This window comes from Fundulus heteroclitus, chromosome 13 (genome assembly GCF_011125445.2).
Source record: "Fundulus heteroclitus isolate FHET01 chromosome 13, MU-UCD_Fhet_4.1, whole genome shotgun sequence".
Classification (NCBI taxonomy): domain Eukaryota; kingdom Metazoa; phylum Chordata; class Actinopteri; order Cyprinodontiformes; family Fundulidae; genus Fundulus; species Fundulus heteroclitus.
Genome location: NC_046373.1, coordinates 7,041,648 through 7,065,029, shown reverse-complemented (window position 1 = coordinate 7,065,029; position 23,382 = coordinate 7,041,648). Strand labels below are relative to the sequence as shown.

Below are 23,382 nucleotides of genomic sequence, written 5' to 3'. Positions count from 1 at the left end.
ACTGAGAATGTTAGGTACAACAATAAATGTTTGTCTTTTAATAACCACAGTTTCTGCATTAACTTTAACTTTATAGTAAAATAGACCACATCTACCCAATGATTAACTCAAATGCAGCTTTTGAGCACCAAATTCTGCTTAAACTTACTTATCAAAAGTGTCTGAATACAGCAAGCATTTTCGAAGAAACACCCTGTTCTTATTGATAAGAATGGATACATTTCTTTTCAATCTGGCCCATGAACATTTTCACAATGGATGACTGGCAAATTTGTAAAAAGCCCTTTTACGTTTTGGATATACAATGGTTTACACATCCCTTTTCAGCAGAAAATCTGACTAATGTGCTTCAGTAGAATATTGTATTTTCATATTTTGTGGAGTGCATATATATATATATATATATATATATATATATATATATATATATATATATATATATATATATATATATATATATATATATATATATATATATATAAATAAAAAAAATACATTTAATCCTTATTATTTGGCCCGTGAGTTCTTTTGACCAGGCAATTCTGACCCATGTGACCAAACGTTTGGACATCCCGGCCATAGGCCAAAAGCAATGTTTCCATCCATACTGGGAGTGTCTGGTAAGGAGCCTCTATACTTCTTACCAGAAAGAGTATTTTTTGGACAAGGTGGTACTATTAGAATCAGTATGACACATAAATCATGCCATGTCCACAGATATTTGCTGAAGTGTGAACATTTACAGAGGCTGAAGAGCCTTTAGGATGAGAAACACTTCCAAAAGCTCTAATATGCTGTCATTTAATTTTTTCATGTGAGACTGCTGGAGTCCTACCCTTGCACATGGGTCTTTCTGCATGGAGTTTGCATGTTCTCCCTGTGCATGTGGGGATTCTCTCCGGGTACTCCGGCTTCCTCCCAAAGTCCAAAAAACATGACTGTTAGGTTAATTGGCCTCTCTAAATTCTCTTAGGTGTGAGTGTGTGCGAGAATGGTTGTTTGTCCTGTCTGTCTCTGTGTTGCCCTGCGATAGACTGGCGACCTGTGCAGGATGTACCACCCCTCTCGCCCATTGGCAGCTGAAGATAGGCACCAGCACCCCTCGCGACCCCACGTGTTAGAAAACAGATGGAAGGATGGACTGCTAGAGACACTTCTCAAAAACAATAGAACAAACAAAACACCATGATTCCCAGGATCTTAGTTTTGCTGGTCTATGCAACACTAACCATCCAAATGATGACATGTATGAAGCGTTGTTGGGTTATTCATTAAAAACAACATTCTGGGTTTATGGTTTTGTAACATAAGGTGTATACTTTTAACCCTCATCAATCTTCAAACCCTACCAGTCCCCAAGCACTGTGCCGCGGACCGGTACCAGACCAAGGACCGTTTGGTCCTGAGTCACAAACAACAGAATAAAGCTGTTTAAAATGAAATCTGTTTTATTTTCATGAGCTTTCTGTGCATTTTATTCTACCCACGCCTCACTCCCACACTTGACTCAGTCGCAGGTTTTTCCATGCATCACTAAGTCAGCAAGCTATCACTCTCTAAAATTGCTTCCAAGCACATCACTGGAGAGCTTCTTTGAAAAGAGAGAACGAGCCAATGATGAGACACCAGAAGGGTCACCAGAAGGTGCCAGCAAAAAGAAAGCTGCATTTAAATGTGAATAACAAGAGTCGTACTTAAACTAAGGGTTCATCGCAACCCATGTTTCACACGCTTCACATCCACTCTGCTTAAAATGCGGTGACTGGCTAGCTAATGAAGCCATGGAACCCTCAAAACTACTTTCCACAAAGAGATCAAGCACCCTGCATTAAAAGACAAGCCCTTGGGATTTTTTGAAAGAAAAAAGCCAAAAAGCCCTTCTCTCATGGCAAATACAGTTGATTGTGCCTTCTGCTGAGGATATTTGCAGTTAACTCTTAGGAGACACTGCAATAAAAACAATAGCAGATGTTCCCCTTTTGGCAACCACCATAACAAAAAACAACGAAGTAACAGATTACACTGAGGCATAATTTCTAAGAGTCACTGCGGTACACAATTCAGGTGGACCAATGGAATGATGCCAATAACAATCCAATGTATCTCTGTTTTGTGTGATGTATTTTTCAAATAGACCTGCACAAGAATTTGTGTGAGTTCTTGTGTTTCTTTATGTGTTATTTGGTGTTTGGTTCTTGTCAACGCGCACCACAGTTGCAGAACTATCTAAGGTTTTGAACAATTATTTATCTGGTGGCTTTAGTGGTTGCTTAGTGTTGCTGTGTACACGGACAAAGCGGCTGCACTGACCTGACAGCTTTCTGGTTTCACAATATGGATCCAGGAGATTGCTGGTGAATGTTAGTCTAAACACTGTCGTTCTTAGATAAACCCTGGTGATCCAAAACATGTTGTCTGGACTAAAAAAATGTTTTGCTACATGCGAATAAAGTGATTAAGCACATCAAAGAGTATGCCCTTAAGTCACGTCTGTTGTTAGGAGATGGTGCAGAACACAGACGTCTTCTCTTGCACACAAAAGTGGTATGGCTTTCCAGAGGTCGATCAATGCTGGAATTCCTTTTAAATAAGAGCACCACACACACCATTTATTTAATAGCGAGATTCAGTAACATTCAGTACCTCTGCAACATACTACATCTGCTTGATGAACTCACCCTCTCATGTCCGGGGGGAAATGACCAGTTTTCAAGCGAGCAGATAAGATTACTGCTTTGAAAGCTAAACTGGAATTTTGGGAATAGAGAGATTAAGCCCAAACCTTGTGACCCAGATGTTAAGGATCACCTGTTTTGGCTTTCAAAACAGTTTGAGCATTACTGCCTAACAACAACATACCTGCGGATGAGCTAAAGAATGGACCGGCAACCCTTTTGAGAACAAGTCTAGTAAATCAACCTTATCGAAGAAGGTCAACTGGTTGAGACTGCAAACGACAGTGGCCTTAAAGGTTTGTTTGCAACAACTTCAGACTTCTCTGCTTAGGTCTTCCTCTGGTTCCGGATTTTAGTGATTTAGTGATAGATATTGGTACAATATTTGTTTAATAATTATTGGATGTGCAAAATGTAAGGTGCAGTGGTGATATTTACATTTCTCTTTTTTTTAATAACCTTACCAGCCACCCCCCACCAGCGGTCTGAGGAAAAATTACTCAATAGCACTAAAAAGGGCTGGGGACTGCTGTCCAACACAGGATGAAATAAGGAATGGTGAGATGGTAAAATAAAAATGTATAAATAGGCTAATGTATGAGGGTTCTGGTAATGACCTTGGATTGCAGGGAATGAATTTTTTCACTTAAAATAACATCAGCCCTTTACCTTTTCAGTGATTAGCACAAGCTGGTACAAGCTATGTTGAAAACGACACCTTTTGAAGAAATACTTGGTCATAAAGGTAGCATATATCTGCCAAATTTCATAGTGTTACAGTGAGTAGAAATGTTAAGTAAATTTGATTATTTGTCAATTAGGGCTGTTAGAGGCGGTTACATTTTCATAGGATCATTTTTAAAGCAAAAATAAACTAAAAATAATTTTGCTGAATCCAAATATTTCTTGTTTAGTAACCCTGGTTATGGGTTGTTATTTTCAACCCATTCGTTGGTAGCTTCAATATAGTAGTCACTTGGGTTGACAACTTGTTTTATAACAGTATGCTTGGTTCAACCCATAATTCAACCCTGTTGTGCAGAATCAGTCCAGTGCTGGATTGATCCTTATTTTACTGGGTTTAGAAAATCACCCCAATTAAGTGGTTTTTAATCCAACAGTTTAAAAATGAGAATAACATGGCACCTAAATAGGTTGTAACCCAGGCTTGACTTCTCCGGGCATGTTTGTTTCATACATACATGCAATAGCACAGTGTTTTATATGATCGTGTAAATTGACTGTGACCATTTTTTTTAACATCAATTAACTTGAGCATTCAACTTCTTCTAATGACTATTTGCACACTTTTTTAAAACTCCCCGGGGATGTTTCTATGATACATTCATGTAATTGCACAGTAATCCACAATGACTTACATTGTTCTGTAAAGTCACTGCTACCTGTCTTTTTTGACTTGAACATTTAACTCTTATCAGATGCTTTAGACTATCCGCACACTTTTAGCTTCTCAGAGGTGTTTTCAGTGCATTCAATACATCTTGAATTGTGTCAGTGTGTTATATGTGAATTCTGAGCCAGTTTCTCACTTAAATGGCATTATGATTGCATGACTATAAAGACTCCTGATTCTTGATTATTGTGTGAAAATGAATTTGTTTTAACCTGTACATTGATGACCTTGTTAATAGCAGTCTTTAGCAAAACACACAATTTGTTGCCAATTGTTTGACTCAATTTGACAAGCAGGAAATTATATTTTAACACCAACAACGTGATCCCAATGGAGCTATTTGCAGAAAACTTGACATAAATAATGAAATAATGATCTATTGAAGGAGGTTGCATCCATCGGACCCAGTGTCACGGCTTTGATTGATGTTTTTTTTTTTTTTTTTTTTTTTTTTTACACATTTTAAAAGTCTTTGCTCATCTGCTATAGATAGATCTGTGGCTTGTTCTTTTGTCTTCCACTTGACCAGCTCCTTCTGAATACTTTAGGGCACTCAGCGTTCTATTTTGAGGGACACCAGGTTTTATGCAAATTGCTCTCCAGAAACTCCTTTTTGGACACAATAATACAATTTGCATGTCTTTCAAGTATTCACCTTTGATGTCATCATGGAAAACTTGCAAAAACAACAAAAAAAAAACAGTCTGGTGTCCCAAGAAAACTTTGTGTTGCACATCTTGATACTTTCAGGTTATATTAAAAGTGGGGTGTGAAGATCATATTGACAGAGTTTTTTTTTAGTTTGTAAAGAAAAACAATGTTTGGACCTGAATGCCTATTTACACTGCAAACATGTATTTAGTGTGGCATTAAAACTTAAAAAAGTCTATGTTGCATTTGCAAGATTCATTAGAGTACCCAGAATGGTACCATGCTCATTTGCACCAGTTCATCCATCCCTTTTCCTTTTGTTGAAATATGTATCTATTAGGGGTGGGTATTGCCAAAGAAGTCACGATTCGATTCGAATCACGATTCACATGCCACAATCCGATTCTATCACGATGCATCACGATACTTGAATTATTGCGATGCAAAAAGTGCTTAGGATTTATAAAACTTAAAATAACAAAATAAGGATAATCAGTGCCGTTTACATGGCCTCAGTGGTCCTTTAAACCAATGAAGTTGTATTCCACTTGTTTTTGGCTGATGTTCGCCAACCACTAATACAATTTTATTTATATTTTTTTTATAATCGATACTTGGCGTCAAGAATCGATGCAGTAGATCGCAAAAATTAGAATCGCGATGCATCGTCATGGCAATTATTTTTGCACACCCCTAGTATCTATGTCTACAAAAAATATTTTTATTTTTATATATTCATACTTAACATTTCTTAACTGAGAGCAAAGTGCAACCAAAGTCTAATTGTTTGTCTACACAAAGTTGGCAGTTAAATCTGATTCCCATTCTGATAGAGCTTCACACCTTGGCCCTGACCCAGTGGGCATAAGGCAACTACTCCACTTGAGTCTCCATCTCTAGCACATCCATTAGGCACATAAACACTGCCTCTTGATTCTCCAAGGAAATGTAATACTTTATCGTGGGTTGCAGGGTACAAAACTGAGGGGTAAAGCCAAAGCATGGAAAGATGTTAGATTTTGCTTAATGATCATAAATATAAAAGATTTCCAAGGGGCACTCATGAATAAAATGACAGGGAAGAAAATTCCAAGTATGGTAAAACAACAAAGGTTGCTTTGTGGCCTCATCAAGAACTAAGTTTCAACTGCCATTAGCCCAATCAAACAAGTGCCGGACTGCAAACCCTTCAGCCTATCATCTATCGAAGACCGAAGTACGCTGGTAATCAAAAAGAAGGCGAATCGACCTCATTATTAGTGCTGTCACTGTATCTAAAATGAAACTGATTATACCAAAACTCAAACAAAGAAAGTAGCTACTGTTATGTTTTCTTGAATGTTTGAAAGTCTTTCATTGAAGCTTAAGCAATCAGTCTGTCACCAATCAACGATTGTCGTCTTTGGACAGGTTGCTATTTCAAGCTGTTGTTGTAATCATAGAAAATGGCAGCAATGTTCAGAGTGAAAGAGCTGAGAACTACTTGCTAAATTTAGGGCAGTGAGTTATGTACTTCAGTCATGCTTGAGGTCCTGGAGCTGTTGACATAAGGTTAAAGATTCAGTCTATCTTTTTGGAGATGGCAACCTGACCTAAAAGGTTTTGCATTACCAAATCTCACTTCGGTATTAAAAATTCAATAGGTAAAAGAAAAGGGGTACAAAGAGAACCTGGCCGTGGACCAAAACAAAACAAAACAAAAAAAAAAACACAATATGTTGCCCACCGATGAGCAAAGTACAGCGTTGAACCGTCAACAAGCTTGTTGCAGCTGTGTGAAGATGAATTGAAGTTCTGTATCATTATCAGAGAGGAAGCACATATATGTAAGAAGTAATTTAAAAGAAAACATTCTAAGACATGTGCTGTAGTTCACTGGCTTTGAGATGGAGCAAGACTTTCAGCAGGTAGCAGGGGGGCTAACTGCAAAAAGTTGGCATAATAACCTCTTGAGCTTTCTTTTTTTATATATTATGGAATACGCTGGATATGAAAATGTCAACAGCTTTTTTAACATTTTAGAGTTAGGGTAAGGGTCTGTGCTATCTAGTGAATAAATCAAAACTTGTATTTTAAGTTAGCCACGCGTATTGGCTATTTAAGATGTTAAAATCCATAATTGGCATAATCATTGCTACTCCTTTCTCTAAAATGTGTATTTAAACCACTCACAGTGCTTGCTCTCTCAAATATGCAAAATGACTTGGAATCCAATCCTAATATAAATTAATGACTACTTACTTCAGGAAGTCTAGGAAAAACATTTTTGACTGCTTATTGTGAATCTTCTCATACTTTGATTCTCAAAGAGGGATCATATTTACCTAACTGTATATCTGAGGGTCAAACATTTAGAAATATCAGAAGTCGGCCATGATATTCTGATTGGTGTCTCTCAAACAGACATTCAGACTTTAAAAGCCTATAAAGTAGCAACATTAAACAGAGTCAGGAGATTCACCAATTAAGCAAATATATAGAAAAAGCACACCCTGATAAAATGTAGGCAAGATTTTTGTTTGCCGTACCTGAACTTATGATGCCAGGTTCCCCTGGACAAGAAACCGTGTTGTTGCACATGCGTGTTTCCCGCAGAGCACCACTGCAAAGTGTGCCATAAGGAGAGGAGACACACGACCGCGTCCTCACTTGCCAGCCTTGCCCACAGGTCAGAGAACACACACTCCATGGCGACCACTCCTCTGCCGCTGGATCACCTAAGGAAGGAGATGTAGTGGGTTGGCAAGATGGCTCTTTTTATTTTGGCTATTTTCATCTTCTCTAAGCCCATATCTTTATTTTATCTTTCCCTTTTCAACCGAAATTTCACTTTGTTTATGTTTAAAAGGTTATGTCAACTTTTCTATGTCTATGCGGGAAAAATATGCTTGGATAGTAGCAAGTAGCCTTATTGTCAGACGATTTAGATGAGAAAGAAATTTGTTTTAGCGGTAATAATATTGGAAGAACTGGAGCACATAAGTAAAAATAGGCCATGATAAAAATATATATATATAATAATCAAGGACCCGCATACTCTTGTCCCCCCTGGATACAAATCTCGCTAGAGTTTTAACTTTCCATTAGCTTACTAAAATCTGCTTTTGTGCGTCAATCCTGTTTGGTAGTCACGTTAGTCTAGTTAATAAGCAATTTACTGCCTACATTCTTACTTAGACAAGTTACTAAATATGAATAGATCACATCCAACTATCTTCCAAAGTATGAAAAAAATGTCACAGAGAGGATGTGGATGTGCTTCCATCGATGAGGAAAAAAAAGTTTCCTGATGACACTGCCATAGTGGGTCTAATCTCTAATTGTGATGAGGGTAGGAGGTTCAGCAACTGAGAGGGGGTGGTGACCTAGAGGTTACAGCAGTGTGCTTGCACTCTGAGAAGGTTGCAAGTACCTGGTTCGATCCCCGCAGAGTGCCTCTGTGGCTCCCTGCGCAAGAGCAAGAGCCGGGCGCTGTGAAAGCTTCTAAAGAAAAATAGCCAAGTGATGTATTACCAGATGCTGAACACCAGTAAGACCAAGGAGATTAGTAAAGCCTAGAGAACATCCCATCCACCACCTCTATTCATATATGGGGAAAAGGTAGAGAAGGTAACTAACATCAACAATTCTGGGAGATCACAAGTGATCTCTCATGGTCCATTTTTCCGATGGAAGCTGAAGAAGGCCAAGTAACCTCCACGGCTTCATTTTAATTTTTATACGTGCAGCATTAAGAGCATTCTGTGCTACTGCAACACAGTCTGGTTCCAAGCTGTACTGCTGAGTACAGGAGAAACTTGTCCCGTGTGCTGAAAACGTCACAGGAATTCTGTTTCCCAGTTCAAGATCAGTCTAGTAACCAGGGCTCAAAAGGAGGGCAAACACCATTGTAAATGACTCCACCCACCCAGGATATGATCTGTTTTTGCCCCTCCCATCAAAGAGAAGACGTAGAGTCCTCTAGGCTATGCACAGAGACTAAGAAAGAGCTTGTATCCCAGAGCTGTCACCTGCATAATCCCACACTAGTAATACCCCCGCCCCTGCCACGTGCCCCAAACCCCCTGACAAGCCTGAAAGAACAATATCCCCTCTTAGTGAAAAAGACTACCTCTGACAAAAGTCCACAACAAAAAATAGACACTTTTTGCTGAGACTCTGACCGACTCTGCCTAATATAATTGTGCAGCAGTCGTTTAATTTAGGGCGATATTCACATTGGTCACTCTCAATGTTTTAATTACCCTTTAGCTCTCTTAACACGTTTTGTGCTTACCTAACTAATTGGATGTTTACTTTATTTTGCTTGTGAGCAGTAATTTGTCTGTAAATGCGTTTTTATGTGCGTTGCTAATCCTGGAGCCAGCATGCGTATTCAGTTGTATGGTGCTTACAATTACAATAAACCATACCTTTTTTCTATTTTCTTTAATCTCTGTATTCCATTTTAATAAGTGTCATAAATGCAGTCAAAATATTTTTTAAGTTCTCTTTAGTCAGCCTTTTCATCTCACTCGTTTAATGCCCACACTCCGTGTTTTTTAACAATATTACATTTTAATGTCAATAAAAGTCCTGAATGCTTTTGCTGGTATTTTAACTTAACAGAATATCTATACATCTTTTTACTTACTAAGGCTTTTATGTGCTTAAAGATTAAAAACATCCATTCCTTTGCACATATCACATTGACAATTTAACAAAACAATTAATGGTTTCTGCCAAATAATGGGCATTCCCATCTGGGTTAGCATTAAGCCTGGCAACAGTCTTGTTGTATCCAAATCTAAAGAAAGATGGTATTATTAATTATAAATATAGACAACAGATGGGGGTCTGCTGGAATTAATGCCTTTAAGCCTGTTTAAGGAAATAGAGCCTATATGAGTAGTCTAAAGGATGACGATCATGTCGAAAGAATGCACTGCAAATATTAATTCATATAAAAATATAATTTCCGAGGGAGTGCACATCGAAACATCTGTGTCTCTTAAGCACATTAGTGCCTATACAAGATGTGTTGCTCGGCCTTGATTTGGAAATCTCTAGGCAGCTGTGGCGAGTGTCCCATTGTTCCCACTCAGTTATGCCCTTGAAATCAACAACGGAATGCACTGAAAATGTTCTCGCTTTTAAATTGTTTATGAGCTCAACGTCCTTTGATCGGAGCATCATCACACGGCAGAGGAGGAAATCGAATTAATTGCATGTCCGTTAATCGCATTACATCTTCATTAACATGCCATGAGTCAGGGCTTAAGCTCATCACACGTGCCTGGAGGAAAGGAAGAGTGGGGAGAGGCAAAGAAGAGCAGGAAGGGGGAAGCAGCTGAGAAGGACAAGAGGCACACAGGGGTTTCCCTCTCTATATGCTCTCGCACCTCCACACGGCACTGGCTTTTTAAAACAGAAATGAGTCTCCATGAATCCTTGCATTCTTTAAGCATTATCATTCTACAAGCATTATCTTTTCTGTATACGTCAGAATTCTCTAGATGTGCTGAAATGCTCTGCAAAAATTGATACACCTTTTAAACCTTCCCACATCTTGTAATAACTACAAACTTTAGTGTATTTAATAGAAATGTTATCCAATAGGCCAACTTAAAGTGGTGCCTAATTTAGAAGTGGAAGAAAATGGACTGTTCTGTGAAGGTGTCATCTGTCAACTATGAATATACTAAGCTTCCAAAAATGAGAAGTACAGTACAACTGCATGTTTACCAAGACATGGCCATTCCAGGCCAGAGAAGGAACACATTAAATCAAAAAAGTAGGAAAGTGGTCCGTCTTATGTCTAGAGCAGTTGCACAGATTCACAGATCAGATGGGGCAATATGTCAACTAGTCAATTAGCCCTGCAGTCTGCAAAGCTGGTCTTTAGTCTAGAGACTAGAGCAAAGGTGCACCTAAACCATAGGTGTCAAACTCCATCCTTGAGAGCGGGTGTCCTGCAACTCTTAGAATGTGTCAATTCTTGGAGACGCCTGAATAAAATTAATTAGATCACTGAAGAATGTGGCCCTTGACAATCAGAGTCTGACGCTCCCTGGCTTCAACAGACAGCCACAGCTATAATGTGGCTATTTGAATCTAATTTCAGTCCCCCAGGGCTAATGTCCAGGACATTTTAGACGTGTCCCTGTGCCAATACAGCTAATTCAAATGGTTCAATTCCCTCCTTCAGAGGCATGGTAACACACCACCATTTTATTCAGGAAACAGCAAAAGATGTAAGGCATCCAGGATACCGGTCCATGAGTACCAACTTTGGAAACCACTTGTTAAGATCCAACTAAACTACACTTTTGCAAGGTACACTATGACATCTATAAGACACTTAAAGCCTTTTCTAAATTATATTTAAAGTTGGTTTTCTGGCACTTTAATTATATATGGTATATTTAAATCCTCCCATTGAGCGAGCAGATATATAAAGAACCTAATCTTTCCAGTTACACTACAACCTTCGGGGCTCAAGGTGTTCTTCCTTTGCTCCAGGATGCGAACACTACCTTGCACTCCTAACACTCACCTGTTTGTGCCTGAAACACACCTGGCAGGTCAGCTGATCGTGGTCTTTGGGTCTTCACCTTCAGGTCATCATCGTATGGGTCTGAAACAAGCAAAACAGACGTGTTTTCAATCTAGAGTTTCTCGTTTTTACTCCCTGAAGTAAGCTCAACATGTCAATATTTTGCGACATATGAGTCAGGTAGTACATGCATGCAGTCACAGTTTGCTTTCTTAATTTACTAGAATCAGCTCATCAGCCTCCACTTCCATTTTTGCACATTCAGGGATGTTAAAATAAGCGCGTTTAGGTACATCCAAATCACGACTTGGCAAAACAAAAATAAAAACGCCTACATTTCCTTGGCTTGCTCCTCAGCAAAAAAATAAGGGGTGGACTTATGCGATACGACGTTCAATTTTCTGCAACTGAATGTTGTGCATCAAACTGCATAATTACTGAAAACCAAAGAAAAGGTGATTCTGAGGAACTTGTTGGGTTTTAAAGACAAAATAACTGGTTTACCAGCACTGTGATGATACACAACAAAATTCAACAAAATAAAATGATGTAAAACTTAACGTCAAAAAGTAAATGAACAAGCTGAATCACCATAGCAAAGCCTGAGTCCATCATAGGAGAAACATGATGTAAAGCTTGAGCATGCATGAAGGGAATAAGCTTCCTAAAAAGTATAGTAAAGAGTGTAGAATCCGTTTTATCTCAGTCGGTACAAACATCTCGCTGCATGAGCCAAGACAGTTCTGTATGGTGCAAATTGATTTGCAGGCTTAGTTTCACCAGCACAAGACTTAATCAACTCCCACAGCAGGGGAAACAATCCTTGATTGGGTAGATCTTTTTCACTTTGCCGCTTCTTGCCGGTGGGATATTTTGCAGAAGTTGTATTTATAAAAACAAACAAAAAAACAGAGCTTAGACAAACTGCTCACTCTCTGAGGTACATGATCCACATTGGATGCCAGTTTTTGTATTAGGTTACACAGAGCATAAGTGATTGGCACTGAAAATGTCTAGCATTAGTATCCATTAGGGGGCTGACCTAAGGAAGAAGACAGACATCAGAAGAACACATCCTCCATTGCCTGCAAATTAACACACAAACAACAAAATACGCAGTGACTGTGCTGAGAAAGATATCATTTGGAAATCACCCCTGCAATTTGACTGTTTACAAAATCAGCTATCTGTCAGGTGAAAATCTGATTTCTTCCTCAGTTCCAGAGTAAACAAGCAAACTCTCTTTCCAATTTGCTGCTGTTGTGAATCGTTCCCAGCAGGACCACCAGAACATATACATGTAGCTGGAGCTGCCGATTGCACATTGCCCTTCAATAGAATGTAACTCATGTTGCATGACATTCAATTAAGCCTCACTTTCGAGAAAAAAAAAACAGAAAGAACATTTTAATCTTGGCTTTTGTCTTGAACAAGTTGTATTAAAATGTATTAAATTTAATAAGAACGATTGGAAACACGGTAGAAACAGTAGCAAGTAGACAATTCTACTTGATTGGAAACACGGTAGAAACAGTAGCAAGTAGACAATTCTACTTGCATGTTAACATTTTACGGCAAATGCAAATAACTATCAGTCACAGTGCATTGTTCCAGGATACTGATGGATTTAGATGCTTTCTTTGGACCAATAGAGGAGAGATCAAAAGTCAAAGTCAAATCACACTCACATTTATATATATATATATATATATATATATATATATATATATATATATATATATATATATATATATATATATATATATATATATATGTATAGACCTGCTGCTTTTCAAAGTGTAAACTGTTGTTCCTCTGGAGAGATTAGGGTTCAGTGAAGCAGCACCAGCGAATAAGGTCTCACATAAAATGGCCAGCGAGAGAGGCTTTTCCATCCCATTGTTTTTGTTTTCTCCTTGCTCTCTTTGTCTCTTTTTGTCTCCGCTGCACAGTGGAGGATTTAGATGGACGCCGGAGCAGAGTTCACCGCAACCGAAAGAGGAGATCAATATTTACAAACCCTTTTAAGTGTTGACCTTTCACAAACTCCACATACTGTTTAATGTCCTGGGCGGCATTTTAATGGACACATCATCATGCACTTCATCAAGCTGTCCTGCCCCCTCGTACGCCTACTTTACGCTTTAGCTTTTTTTTCCCCCCTGAAATCTCAAGGGGAATTTATCCTTGGGATGTTTTGCTTGGAGTGTGGTAATAACTTTGTCGAAGCCAGCTGGAGTATGACGGAAGTAAAAACACATTTCTGCTAAAAAGACATGAAGTGATCACATACTCTTAAGCTGTAGGCGTACAGTTTATTAGGAAAGTCTATTAAGATGTTTAAGGGAATGTAAATCTGAGTGAGCTGAACATAGGACTTATGAATGTGCCGTTATACAGGTGATTTAAAGAAGCAAGCTTGATGCTGAAGGAGGTGTAATTAAATCAAGCACCTATAATCCTTTTTTTCTTTTTTCTTTTAACCCCCTATTCTGGTAATCGTCTGGGAATGCAGCTATTGATGCAATTAAATTGAATTAAAGGCTAAGAGTTAATGTAATAATGTGGGTGTTTTCTGGCTAAATATGTCTCTTCAGCTCGGGCACACTCTCTTAAATGACTCTCAAGTGCTGCTCCCGTAATTTGAGGGTGTCAGTAAACATTCTGTAAGTTAGTACAAGAGCGTCTTTGCACTTGGCAGGGTGCAAAAGCAAATCTGTTTTCTGATGTTTTGGAAGAAGATTGTAATCTCATTTTAAAGCCTGAAAACATGAGTGTAAGACAGAGCAAGGACCAGGTATATGCCCCCTTACATATACCGTATGACTATATACCTATACCTATATCTATATAGATTTATATATTTAGTTTTTTTATCATACATGAATGTTTCAGATCATCAAAAACATTTACCATATTTCTGAACCATAAGGCACACTGCATCTATAAGGAACATTGTGAATTAACGGGTCTTAACCACGCCGGATTATAAAGCGCATTAAATATTCTTGTCAAGTGTGTAATATCACTCCACCCCTTTCACGTACTTCAGGATTTGTGGTTCTATCAGTCAACCTGGTTCTGAAGCAGCAAAGCAGCCCCAGTCAATCACACTTCCACCACCATGTTTAACTGTTGGTATGGTGGTCTTGATCCACATTATACAGGTCCTGTTTTGTCAGGTCAGTTTGCAGAACATTTTCCTACAAGCCTTCATGATCATCAAGATTATTATTTTTTTTGACAAATTTGAATCTGAGCTTGCTTTCTATCTCGTCAACGCAGTTAGTTTTCATACCGACAAATAATTCATAAATGTTACATGTTTAAGGGCTCAATTAATCAAAGCTGCTTCATCATTATATAAAAAAACAACAAAACAATAAAATCTTGGTATAGGTTCAGGTTAGGTGAAAATCACTGTGTCCAGGAGAGGAGGTAAATGCTTCTTTCCAGGAATACCCTCCTTGTGGGTGTTTCTTTTTTGTCAGTATTATTTTTGGCCTTTGGACTCCCCGATTTCTGCCATTTTTGCCCCGTGTCTTTCTTATTGTTGAATTGTGAACATTGCCCTTAACAGAAGCAAGTGGGGTCTGCAGTAGTTTAGATATTGTTATGGGTTAATTTTGGACCACCTGAATAAATTGTCAATGTGTTCTTGGAGTAATTCTCAGATATCAGTCTCACATGAGTGTTTGGGATTTTTCCCCCTTTCATACTGAAATATATATTTTAAATTTCAAACTACTTTTTGTTTTCACTCTGGTTAACGCTGTCTGGGATAAATAGTTTGATCCTCTGAAAGATTTAAGTATGAAAAATAAGCAAAAAGAGAAGCTTTCTGTGGGTGGGGACATTTTTTTTTTCTCAGTGGCCCACAGCAGAACAAAGCTAACTGATTTGATGTTTATCACTGACTTTGGAGAGTGCAGCAGCTGACCTAAGAACCTTCTTCACAGACTATTATGGGACGTTGTTGCTGAAAACTGATGTAAAAACAACAGAACCTTCAAAAAGATACTTGGCAGGTGACAGAATGAACCATCTGTCATTTAACTTCAGCACAGACCCGGCTGATTTAGTAGATCCAGTCAATACACATAGCTCCTGCCAAGGACCTGGAAAACATGTTTTTCTTTTATCAACAAAGGCTAGAGTTGATTTCTGTTCATTTCTCTTCTCTGAGGTAGGAAGAGCGACAGGTATCTACATCGAGCTCTTTGGGAGCTGCTGCTGTGGGCGCCTGTCAACAGAGCAGCAAACCGACCTGTAGCTGCTGCTTCGAAAAACACAGACATGGCTGCTGATGCAGAAATTGAAAGCTGGATAAAGGAAAGATGCATTGAATCAATAAAAACACATTTTATACAGGTGCATCTAAATTATATAATAAACTATTTCCTTCTTTCTGTAATTCAATTCAAAAACTTAATTTATATTCAAACATTTTGAACCATCACACAGTCCCAGGTGGAATTTGGTTTTATATATATTTATATATATTTACACCTGGGTTTGGAGTTGTTGTGTTCCTCTGTTTCATTTCAGTGCATTCTTGTGATTTGTCTTTTGGACTGTTCCGGTATTTTCCCGTCATCAACTTGTTTTCCCTGTCTTTTCTGTTGTGCCTGTGGTCTATGTTATTTTAATCCATTCTCCCCAAGTGCTTCAGTTCATGCTTTCTTGTAGCTGCGGCAGATTCAGTCAATAACACTAACCTGTTGTTTGCTCACGTAATCATAGTCCCGGGATTAAAGCTTCTTGTTTTAAACCACTTCCCGTTTTATTATTCTGTTCTGTTCTGCTGTTGTTCAAATTGGCTTCAAATGATCTTTTTTAGATAATCTGTTAGGTTTGTTCTTAACTGATTTTGTGTTTTATTAAACTTCACCTCTCATATGATTCTTTCACATGAAGCTTGGGTCCAGTTTAACAGCAAGACATGACAATGCCTTGCAATTTTCTTCAAACCCTTGAATAAGTTTATTCTCATTTATGTGGGTTTCTTTGTTGCTTGAGAGCCCTTTTCTAGGTTCTCTTTTTTTCCACCACTCATCTTTCCATTAACATTAATGGCTACCATATTGCCAAACTAAGCTCTAATTTTCTGAACTGGAAATAATTATTTATGCTTTTGTTTCAATATAATTGCATTATTGCAATGCACATCATATCAAGACCTCCTTAGAATGGTTGCAGGTTCAAAATACTGCTGCCAGGCTCCTGACAAAATCCTCTTTCATATGTGAATCAAATATTGATGTTTCTACAATGGTATCTGGTTTTCACAATTTAAAATTAGTTTACTGACTTAGAGAGTTCTTCACAGACAGGCACCATCAGACTTTCCCTCCACACGTATGTTCCTGGCAGGATATACAGATCCTGTGACAAGGCCTTGCTTAAGGCACCCCATACTAAGATGAAAACAAAATGAGACAGATCATTCTATTCAGTGGCCCCAAGACTCTGGATCTCTCCCTTTGGACCTGAGACCAGTAGTCTCTGTGGTCTCTTTTAAAAGCCAGATAAAATCATATATTTTTAAATCTGCTTTTTATCCATTTAACTTGCATTGTTGGCTCTTGTGAAGCATTTTATGATTTCACATATTGAAAGGTGTCATGTAAATAAAGCTATATAGTTATTTACAGTGTTCTTTAAACAGCCCATCTCTATAGTATTGTCCTTTTGTGGCATACCCTCCTTGTGGAGAATATCAGCGGCTCTGTGAAATAACTATCAGGTCAGCAGTGTTCTCTGCTATTATGTAAGCCATACCATGATCTCTCCGGGTCTAATGTACTTTAGTTTGCTAGTAAACACTTTTGGGTGTTAAGTATGTCATGATTACACAAAGTAACACGAATAAAAATATTGTGAAACAACAAACTATTTATTCAGATTCTGGTTTATTGAGAAGGACATGCAGTTAGAGAACAAGATTGGTATTAAAATATATACTTCAGTTACTCTGGAAAGAAGCATTTACCTCCTCTCCTGGACACAGTGATTTCCACCTAACCTGAACCTATACCAAGATTTTATTGTTTTGTTGTTTTTTTATATAATGATGAAGCAGCTTTGATTAATTGAGCCCTTAAATATGTAACATTTATGAATTATTTGTCGGTATGAAAACTAACTGCGTTGACGAGATAGAAAGCAAGCTCAGATTCTGAGAATGATGGTGGTCAGCAGCGGCAGGTCACATAAATCCTGTATCTAGTTATCATGCCTATGTAGCATATAGCATGTGAGATGGTAAACCTTTGGAACAGAGTCTAGCTTTTCTCGGTGCAGTCCATTGCCTTTCTCTTTTGTACAGTCCATTTTTCAAGCACTTTGCGTCTCTATCTCTCACAGCATGACATTCGAATCAGCAATGTAAAGAAAAGCCCTTGCTCTGGAAAATGCCGACCACATCTCACAATGCATAATAAAATCACATGCCCCATCGTGTCCCATTGTGCAATTACTGATAATACGAAATATTCAGATAAAAATACAGCTGATTTACAGAAATGATTGACAGAGTGATTATGCAATTTGCATGATTGTACAAGCAAACACCTGATTAACTAAAGCGTGTGCAACTTTAGCACTCAAAACATTAGACAACAACATCTCCTGATCAGATCAAGAACTCGTACAACCATTACCGCATTTGTAAACGTTTTTTGAGTCTGTTGTGAGAAGCAGAGATTATAGAGTGTAATACCAGCTGGGATAAAGGATGAAGAAATTTGTATAGTAATAGTACTCTCAAATTAAAAGTGTATTCTATTCATTTTTGAACTTTTTAAAATTCCTTTACTACTGTGTTGGAGTGTTCTTTGGTGTACATGGAGTGACAGTCTGAGAATTTTCCAGTCCAGATATTTTGATTTTGTTCTTTTTCTTTCTTCCCGGGTGACCTTCAACAAAAGCAACCATGTTAATCAAAACCAAATGAAAAATGGAAAAGAAAAGAAATCACTCTGCTGTTCAAACTCTTGATTTATGGACAAGCAGAACGAGCAAAATCCTGCATTGAAATTTAATAATTCCCTAGGTGTTTAATGATAATCACTTGGTTTTTTTTCAGTTAGTTGTAACTCATCACTGAAAATCACACAGTGTTTTTAAAACCATTCTTGCCCACCTCTCATTATTCACAGTTATTTTTATTTGTTACTATAATTCAATGTTAAGATGAGGGTAATACCTTCAAAAAGCAAACACGACCACAAAATGCATCCTAACTTATAAACCAACCACCAAAGCCTAAATATGTATGAGCTAGACACACATATCCTGTAAAACACATGTTACACGGTACAAAATAAACATAGCTAAAAAGTTCAGATAGTAAAATGTCTTTGAGGCCGTATAAAGAAGCGGTCTGGGGACTTGAGCCGGGATTTAAGCCTGCTGGGAAGACTATGCATGTGTGCTCGCGTGTGTGTATGTCTGTCATGGGATTACAGATTTTGTAATATTGTAAAAACAGCTCTGTTAAGTAAGTGGCAAAAACAAATCAGACAGCAAATGTTTACTATTGACCGCTTTTAGTGATGTTCCTGTAGCGTGCGTGATTGAATGCACACTATCTGAACACACACAATCAAACAAACACACACACAGAGCTATTCCTCAACCGTATATCAAATCTGAGCTTATAGCTCTCCGGTTTCTGTCCATTTACTCCAGGGTCCGTCTGGGAGAGTCCAAACTGATAGAAGTGCACCATAATGGACTTTTTATAAGCCACTGGATAGACAGACCCACTCCATCTTTCGCTCTTTCTCACTCTGCTCTAACCTCTTTGCCTCTCAGCAGATATGAGGAGAGAAGTTAAATCTGGTTGGAGCAGGACTCTCAGTGGCCTGACTGTGGGGGACTTGGGGTCATTGCACGCCTTCAGAATGGATTCAGAATGCGGTTTCCTCAGTCCCACTGGCAAATAGAAATAAGACACTTTTAAGTCTTTGATCTCTCTCTCTGTCTCAAAATTTGGCATCTCATATCTGGCATCAAACTGTACAAACTGAACAAAACAAAATCATTGCAGTTTTGTAAAAAGGACCTTTTTTTTTAAATCTTGTACAGCATAGTACCAAAATCTAATCAACAAAGGTCAGGGTAATAAAATTGTTTTCCCCATATTTTTTTGCAAAATGAGAAATCACTCTGAAACTCAGCTCAATAGCAGCACTGGCACCCTTAACAGAAGCCAGTGCAGTGATGGCAGAAGGCAAAACATTCCATTCAAAGCATGACAAGAAAGATTACTGCTTTGCACTCACAAATTAGACACAATGGCTTAGCATGTGAGTTGTGCCTCTGCATGGTCATTTAACAATGATTCAGTGAAGTGTTTACAGTCATGGCTAGAAGATGGATTGGTGAAAGATAAAGTAAAAGTTCATGGTGAAAAATCATAAAACCATTTTTCCTTTTGTACTTTATGCATTTGTGCTTACCTAACCACTGTCATTATCATACAGGCTAAAAAACTTTATACCCTTATCATTATCCTTGTGAAACCCTCAATGACTACCTGTTTTTAGTTTCCTGGTAGACTCCCCCTTATTTTGATTTCAAATATGCTGGGGTCCTGTGTATGGCAGACTCTATGATGCCATATACACTCGGTAACACTGCTTTAACAGTCTTGGGGAATGAAACAGCATTACACATAAAACTATGTATGATATGCTTCCCTATATACTCCCTTTGTTTCATACCAAAGCCCACTGAAAAAGCTCTATTTCAGATTCATCTTTTAAGCAAAGATTGGATTATGACGTCAACATTCTGCAGTCAAAGACAAATCAAACAACACTTGGATCATTAAGAATCTGCAAGAAATGTTGACTTTGAGTTGTTTGACGTTTGAATTGTGCGATAGTGTTTAGCTTTGTGATGATGAAAGCTACCCTATATGAATCACCTAACTCAACCAGGTTGACTGTTTTCGACTGAAGGTAAGATACAATGCTAGGGACGTCCCACTAACCTCCACCACATCAAGTGTTCAAACCTCAGTCTCCTGCATGGTAGAGGGGGATGCTCACCACCATACTAATAGGAAAAACCCATTGATACATATTAATGGTTTATAGTCTTTAATTAAATAAGCTGTTGGACACAATTAGCTGTTTTAAATAATGCCCAAATCAGTGCACGGCTTGCAAAACTGAATTATGGGCTATGTTGCTCTATGAAATCTGGTTTTCCTGAGTGAAACCTTTACAATTATGTTAGCAATGAGAGTGAGAGAGAGAGAGAGAGAGAGAGAGAGAGAGAGAGAGAGAGAGAGAGAGAGAATATTGGCTCAAGTGTCATGTTTATCTGTAGCATCTAAGCCAGTTATTGTTCTTAGAAAGCTGAAAAAAAAACAAAAGCTGTAAAAACACAATTTATAGCTTTATGATATTAAGGACAAAGTGCTGAGCTAATGAAGCTTGAAAACAACTTCTGTAAGTTTCCTCGCATCTCCTGATGAGATAATACCAGAAGTGGGACTAAGTCATTTCTGGTATCAGTCACAAGTAAGTCTCACCTTCCTATTCAAATCTCAAGTCAAGTACGAAGTAAAGACATGAAAGTCCCAAGTCGGGTTCAAAGTCATAACATGCAAATCTGAAGGCAAGTCCAAGACCTAGCCACTTTGGGTCTTAAAGAAGTTGTTTGAACAATTACTGAACAATTAGTATGCCATTTAATCACAAAGTAAATATTAATGTTTGGATTTCTAAAATACTTCTGCAAGAGGAAGAGTTGTCGGTAAATTAGTGCTAATAATGCTTTTTAAGCAATGTTTTCACTGAAACAAATTAAACTACTGGTAAATTGTGAAAATAATGAGTAAACATACCCATGGCAAAATAAAAATCCATTTTTTATACAGAATTAAACAATGATCTTCATGTTAATAAATTGCAACAGTACAAACTTGATTTTGCGATGTTAGGTCACAAAAAAACAATTTATCCAACTGTGAAGAAACAAACTTAGTGTTGTTTAGCAAAGATGGAAGTACTTCTTCAGTGTTTTTTAGGGAAATTTGATAACTGCACATGTCAGTGTTGTTCTATTCTGAATAAAACCAGGTGCATATATATAGACATTATATTGGATTATTTGACTGTGTGCCCATATAAATGGTAAAATCCAATTATTTAATCTGAATACATTTTAATCTGATCATGCAATTTTGTGCATGTAAACATAATACCTTTTTGATCTCTTACAAATAAAAAGATCCTTACTTGATCCGTTATATACAATAATAATCAGAGAGAATTCAATTTGAATAAGAGAAATACTGGTGGTGTTACCCTGTTTGGATCGACATAAATGTGCGAAAAGACATTCTCGGTTATGAACCGCAACGAGAACCAAGTGAGAACAAGACTAATTGACTCTCACCTACTTGACATCCAGACATAGCCTGTATACTGCAGACAAGATCTCTGTATCATACCTTCACAATAGTGCAGGCAAGTATTTGTTTAGTCTTATGATGTAAATAAACTTTAGAATTAACTCCGCAATTATTCAGTTCGCAAAGCTCAGTTAACTGATTATTGTGGGGATAAAACCACAGTTTTCAATACATTTATTTGTGATTAATTCAATGTCAAATAGCACCTTTCTTATTGTCAATTGAAAAACAAGTGTTACAATAATTCATATCGCCCTCAGTGTTGTGTAGTTCTACAAAACAAAGCTGTTAGTGTTGTTTTCCTATTCACATGTTTTGAATTTGGAAATTTACTGCCAGCATTTGATAAAGAAAACATTTCATGTTTCATATGAACCTAGGCATGTGTAATTTGCCTGAAAGTTTGTTGTTGTATTTTTTCGGTCAGATGTTTTTAATTCATTTCCTGTAATCTTCAGTGATTTTGATACAAACTTGGTATTTATTTTGTAATGTAATGAAGTATGCCATTTGAGATTTAAAAAAATAATAAAATAGTTCATTTACATTTATTTTTAAGGGTTCAAAAAATGTCAGGCTTATTGGATGGCGCCCACGCATTGCACCTGAGAAAATCTGCTCCTCCTTGCAAACAACTTGGACATCCCTGTCATAGAGGAAGTCTTATTTGTTGAGAGCAACATGAAACGAATGAGTCTTCAGGCTGCTTTTGAAAGTTGTAAGGGCATCTGCCATACTGACTGATTCAGGCAGCTGATTCCACAGCCGAGGCCCCAGGGAGGAGAAGGCACGGTCACCCATGGCTGATAGCCCAGTATGGGGACAATGAGGAGATTCTGGGTGTCAGATCTGAGTGACCGAACTGCAAACTGAGGAATGAGAAGATCCTGGAGGTAGGTTGGGCCAGTGTGGTTGACAGCCTTGTAGACCAGCATGAGGAACTTAAAGGTTATCGGCTGGTTGCCAGTGGAGGGAATGGAGGACTGGAGTGAAGTGGACGGATATCCAGGATTTGGTGACGATGTGGGCAGCACTGTTCTGGACATGCTGTAGCTTCTGGATGGATTTGGAGGGGGGACCTGCTAGTAGGGAGTTACAGTAGTAGAGGCGAGATGTGACAAAGGCGTTGACCAGTCGTTCAGCGTCCAGTTGGGAGAGCGAGGGTTTGAGTTTAGCAATGCTCCTCAGATGATACAAAGAGGTCTGGCAAATTGATTTAATAATTGGTGAATTTGCTGTCATAGTAGGATGCAGAAAAAAATCAGGTAAACAACACAGTAGTTACAGCATGCTCTTTTTACCAGCAGGAAGAGGAAATCTTGACAAATCGCCAGGGTTGCGCAGTGTGCTTCACCAGCCCCTGGTATATCTCTATTGTTGCGCATCTGGTGCAGTTCCTTTGAAACATACTTGGTTTAAGATCTCAAGTCAAAGATTTCAAGTCCTACTGAATTCAAAAGTAATTTGTGTCAAAGTCCAAATCAAGTCCCACGTTGTTTTAAGTATTATCAAGTCGAATCTAAACTCATTATATTTGCGACTAGAGGCTAATTCAATTCCAAGCCTCATGGCTCGAGTCCACACCTCTGGATTATACTGTATTGGAATATGTTGGAGCCAAATTCTTTAGATCAGCTGTCCAGTAAAGACTCCTATTGGGACAAAATAACACTGG

General features: G+C 38.1%; 1 protein-coding gene across 14 annotated transcripts in view; it reads right to left on the bottom strand.

Annotated features, from left to right (window-relative positions):
- The window catches only part of adgrb2 (adhesion G protein-coupled receptor B2), a 351,672-nt gene that overhangs the window by 168,838 nt on the left and 159,452 nt on the right, over positions 1-23,382 (bottom strand). For 12 of the 14 annotated variants that reach the window (XM_036144964.1, XM_036144962.1, XM_036144959.1 and 9 more), the window contains exons 3-4: positions 11,276-11,356; positions 7,269-7,457 (exon numbers count right to left, since the gene is read on the bottom strand). In XM_036144964.1, the coding sequence (XP_036000857.1) occupies positions 7,269-7,457; positions 11,276-11,356 (270 nt within the window). The remainder of the gene's footprint in view (positions 1-7,268; positions 7,458-11,275; positions 11,357-23,382) is intronic. The other 2 variants (XM_036144961.1, XM_036144973.1) reach the window with 2 other exon arrangements.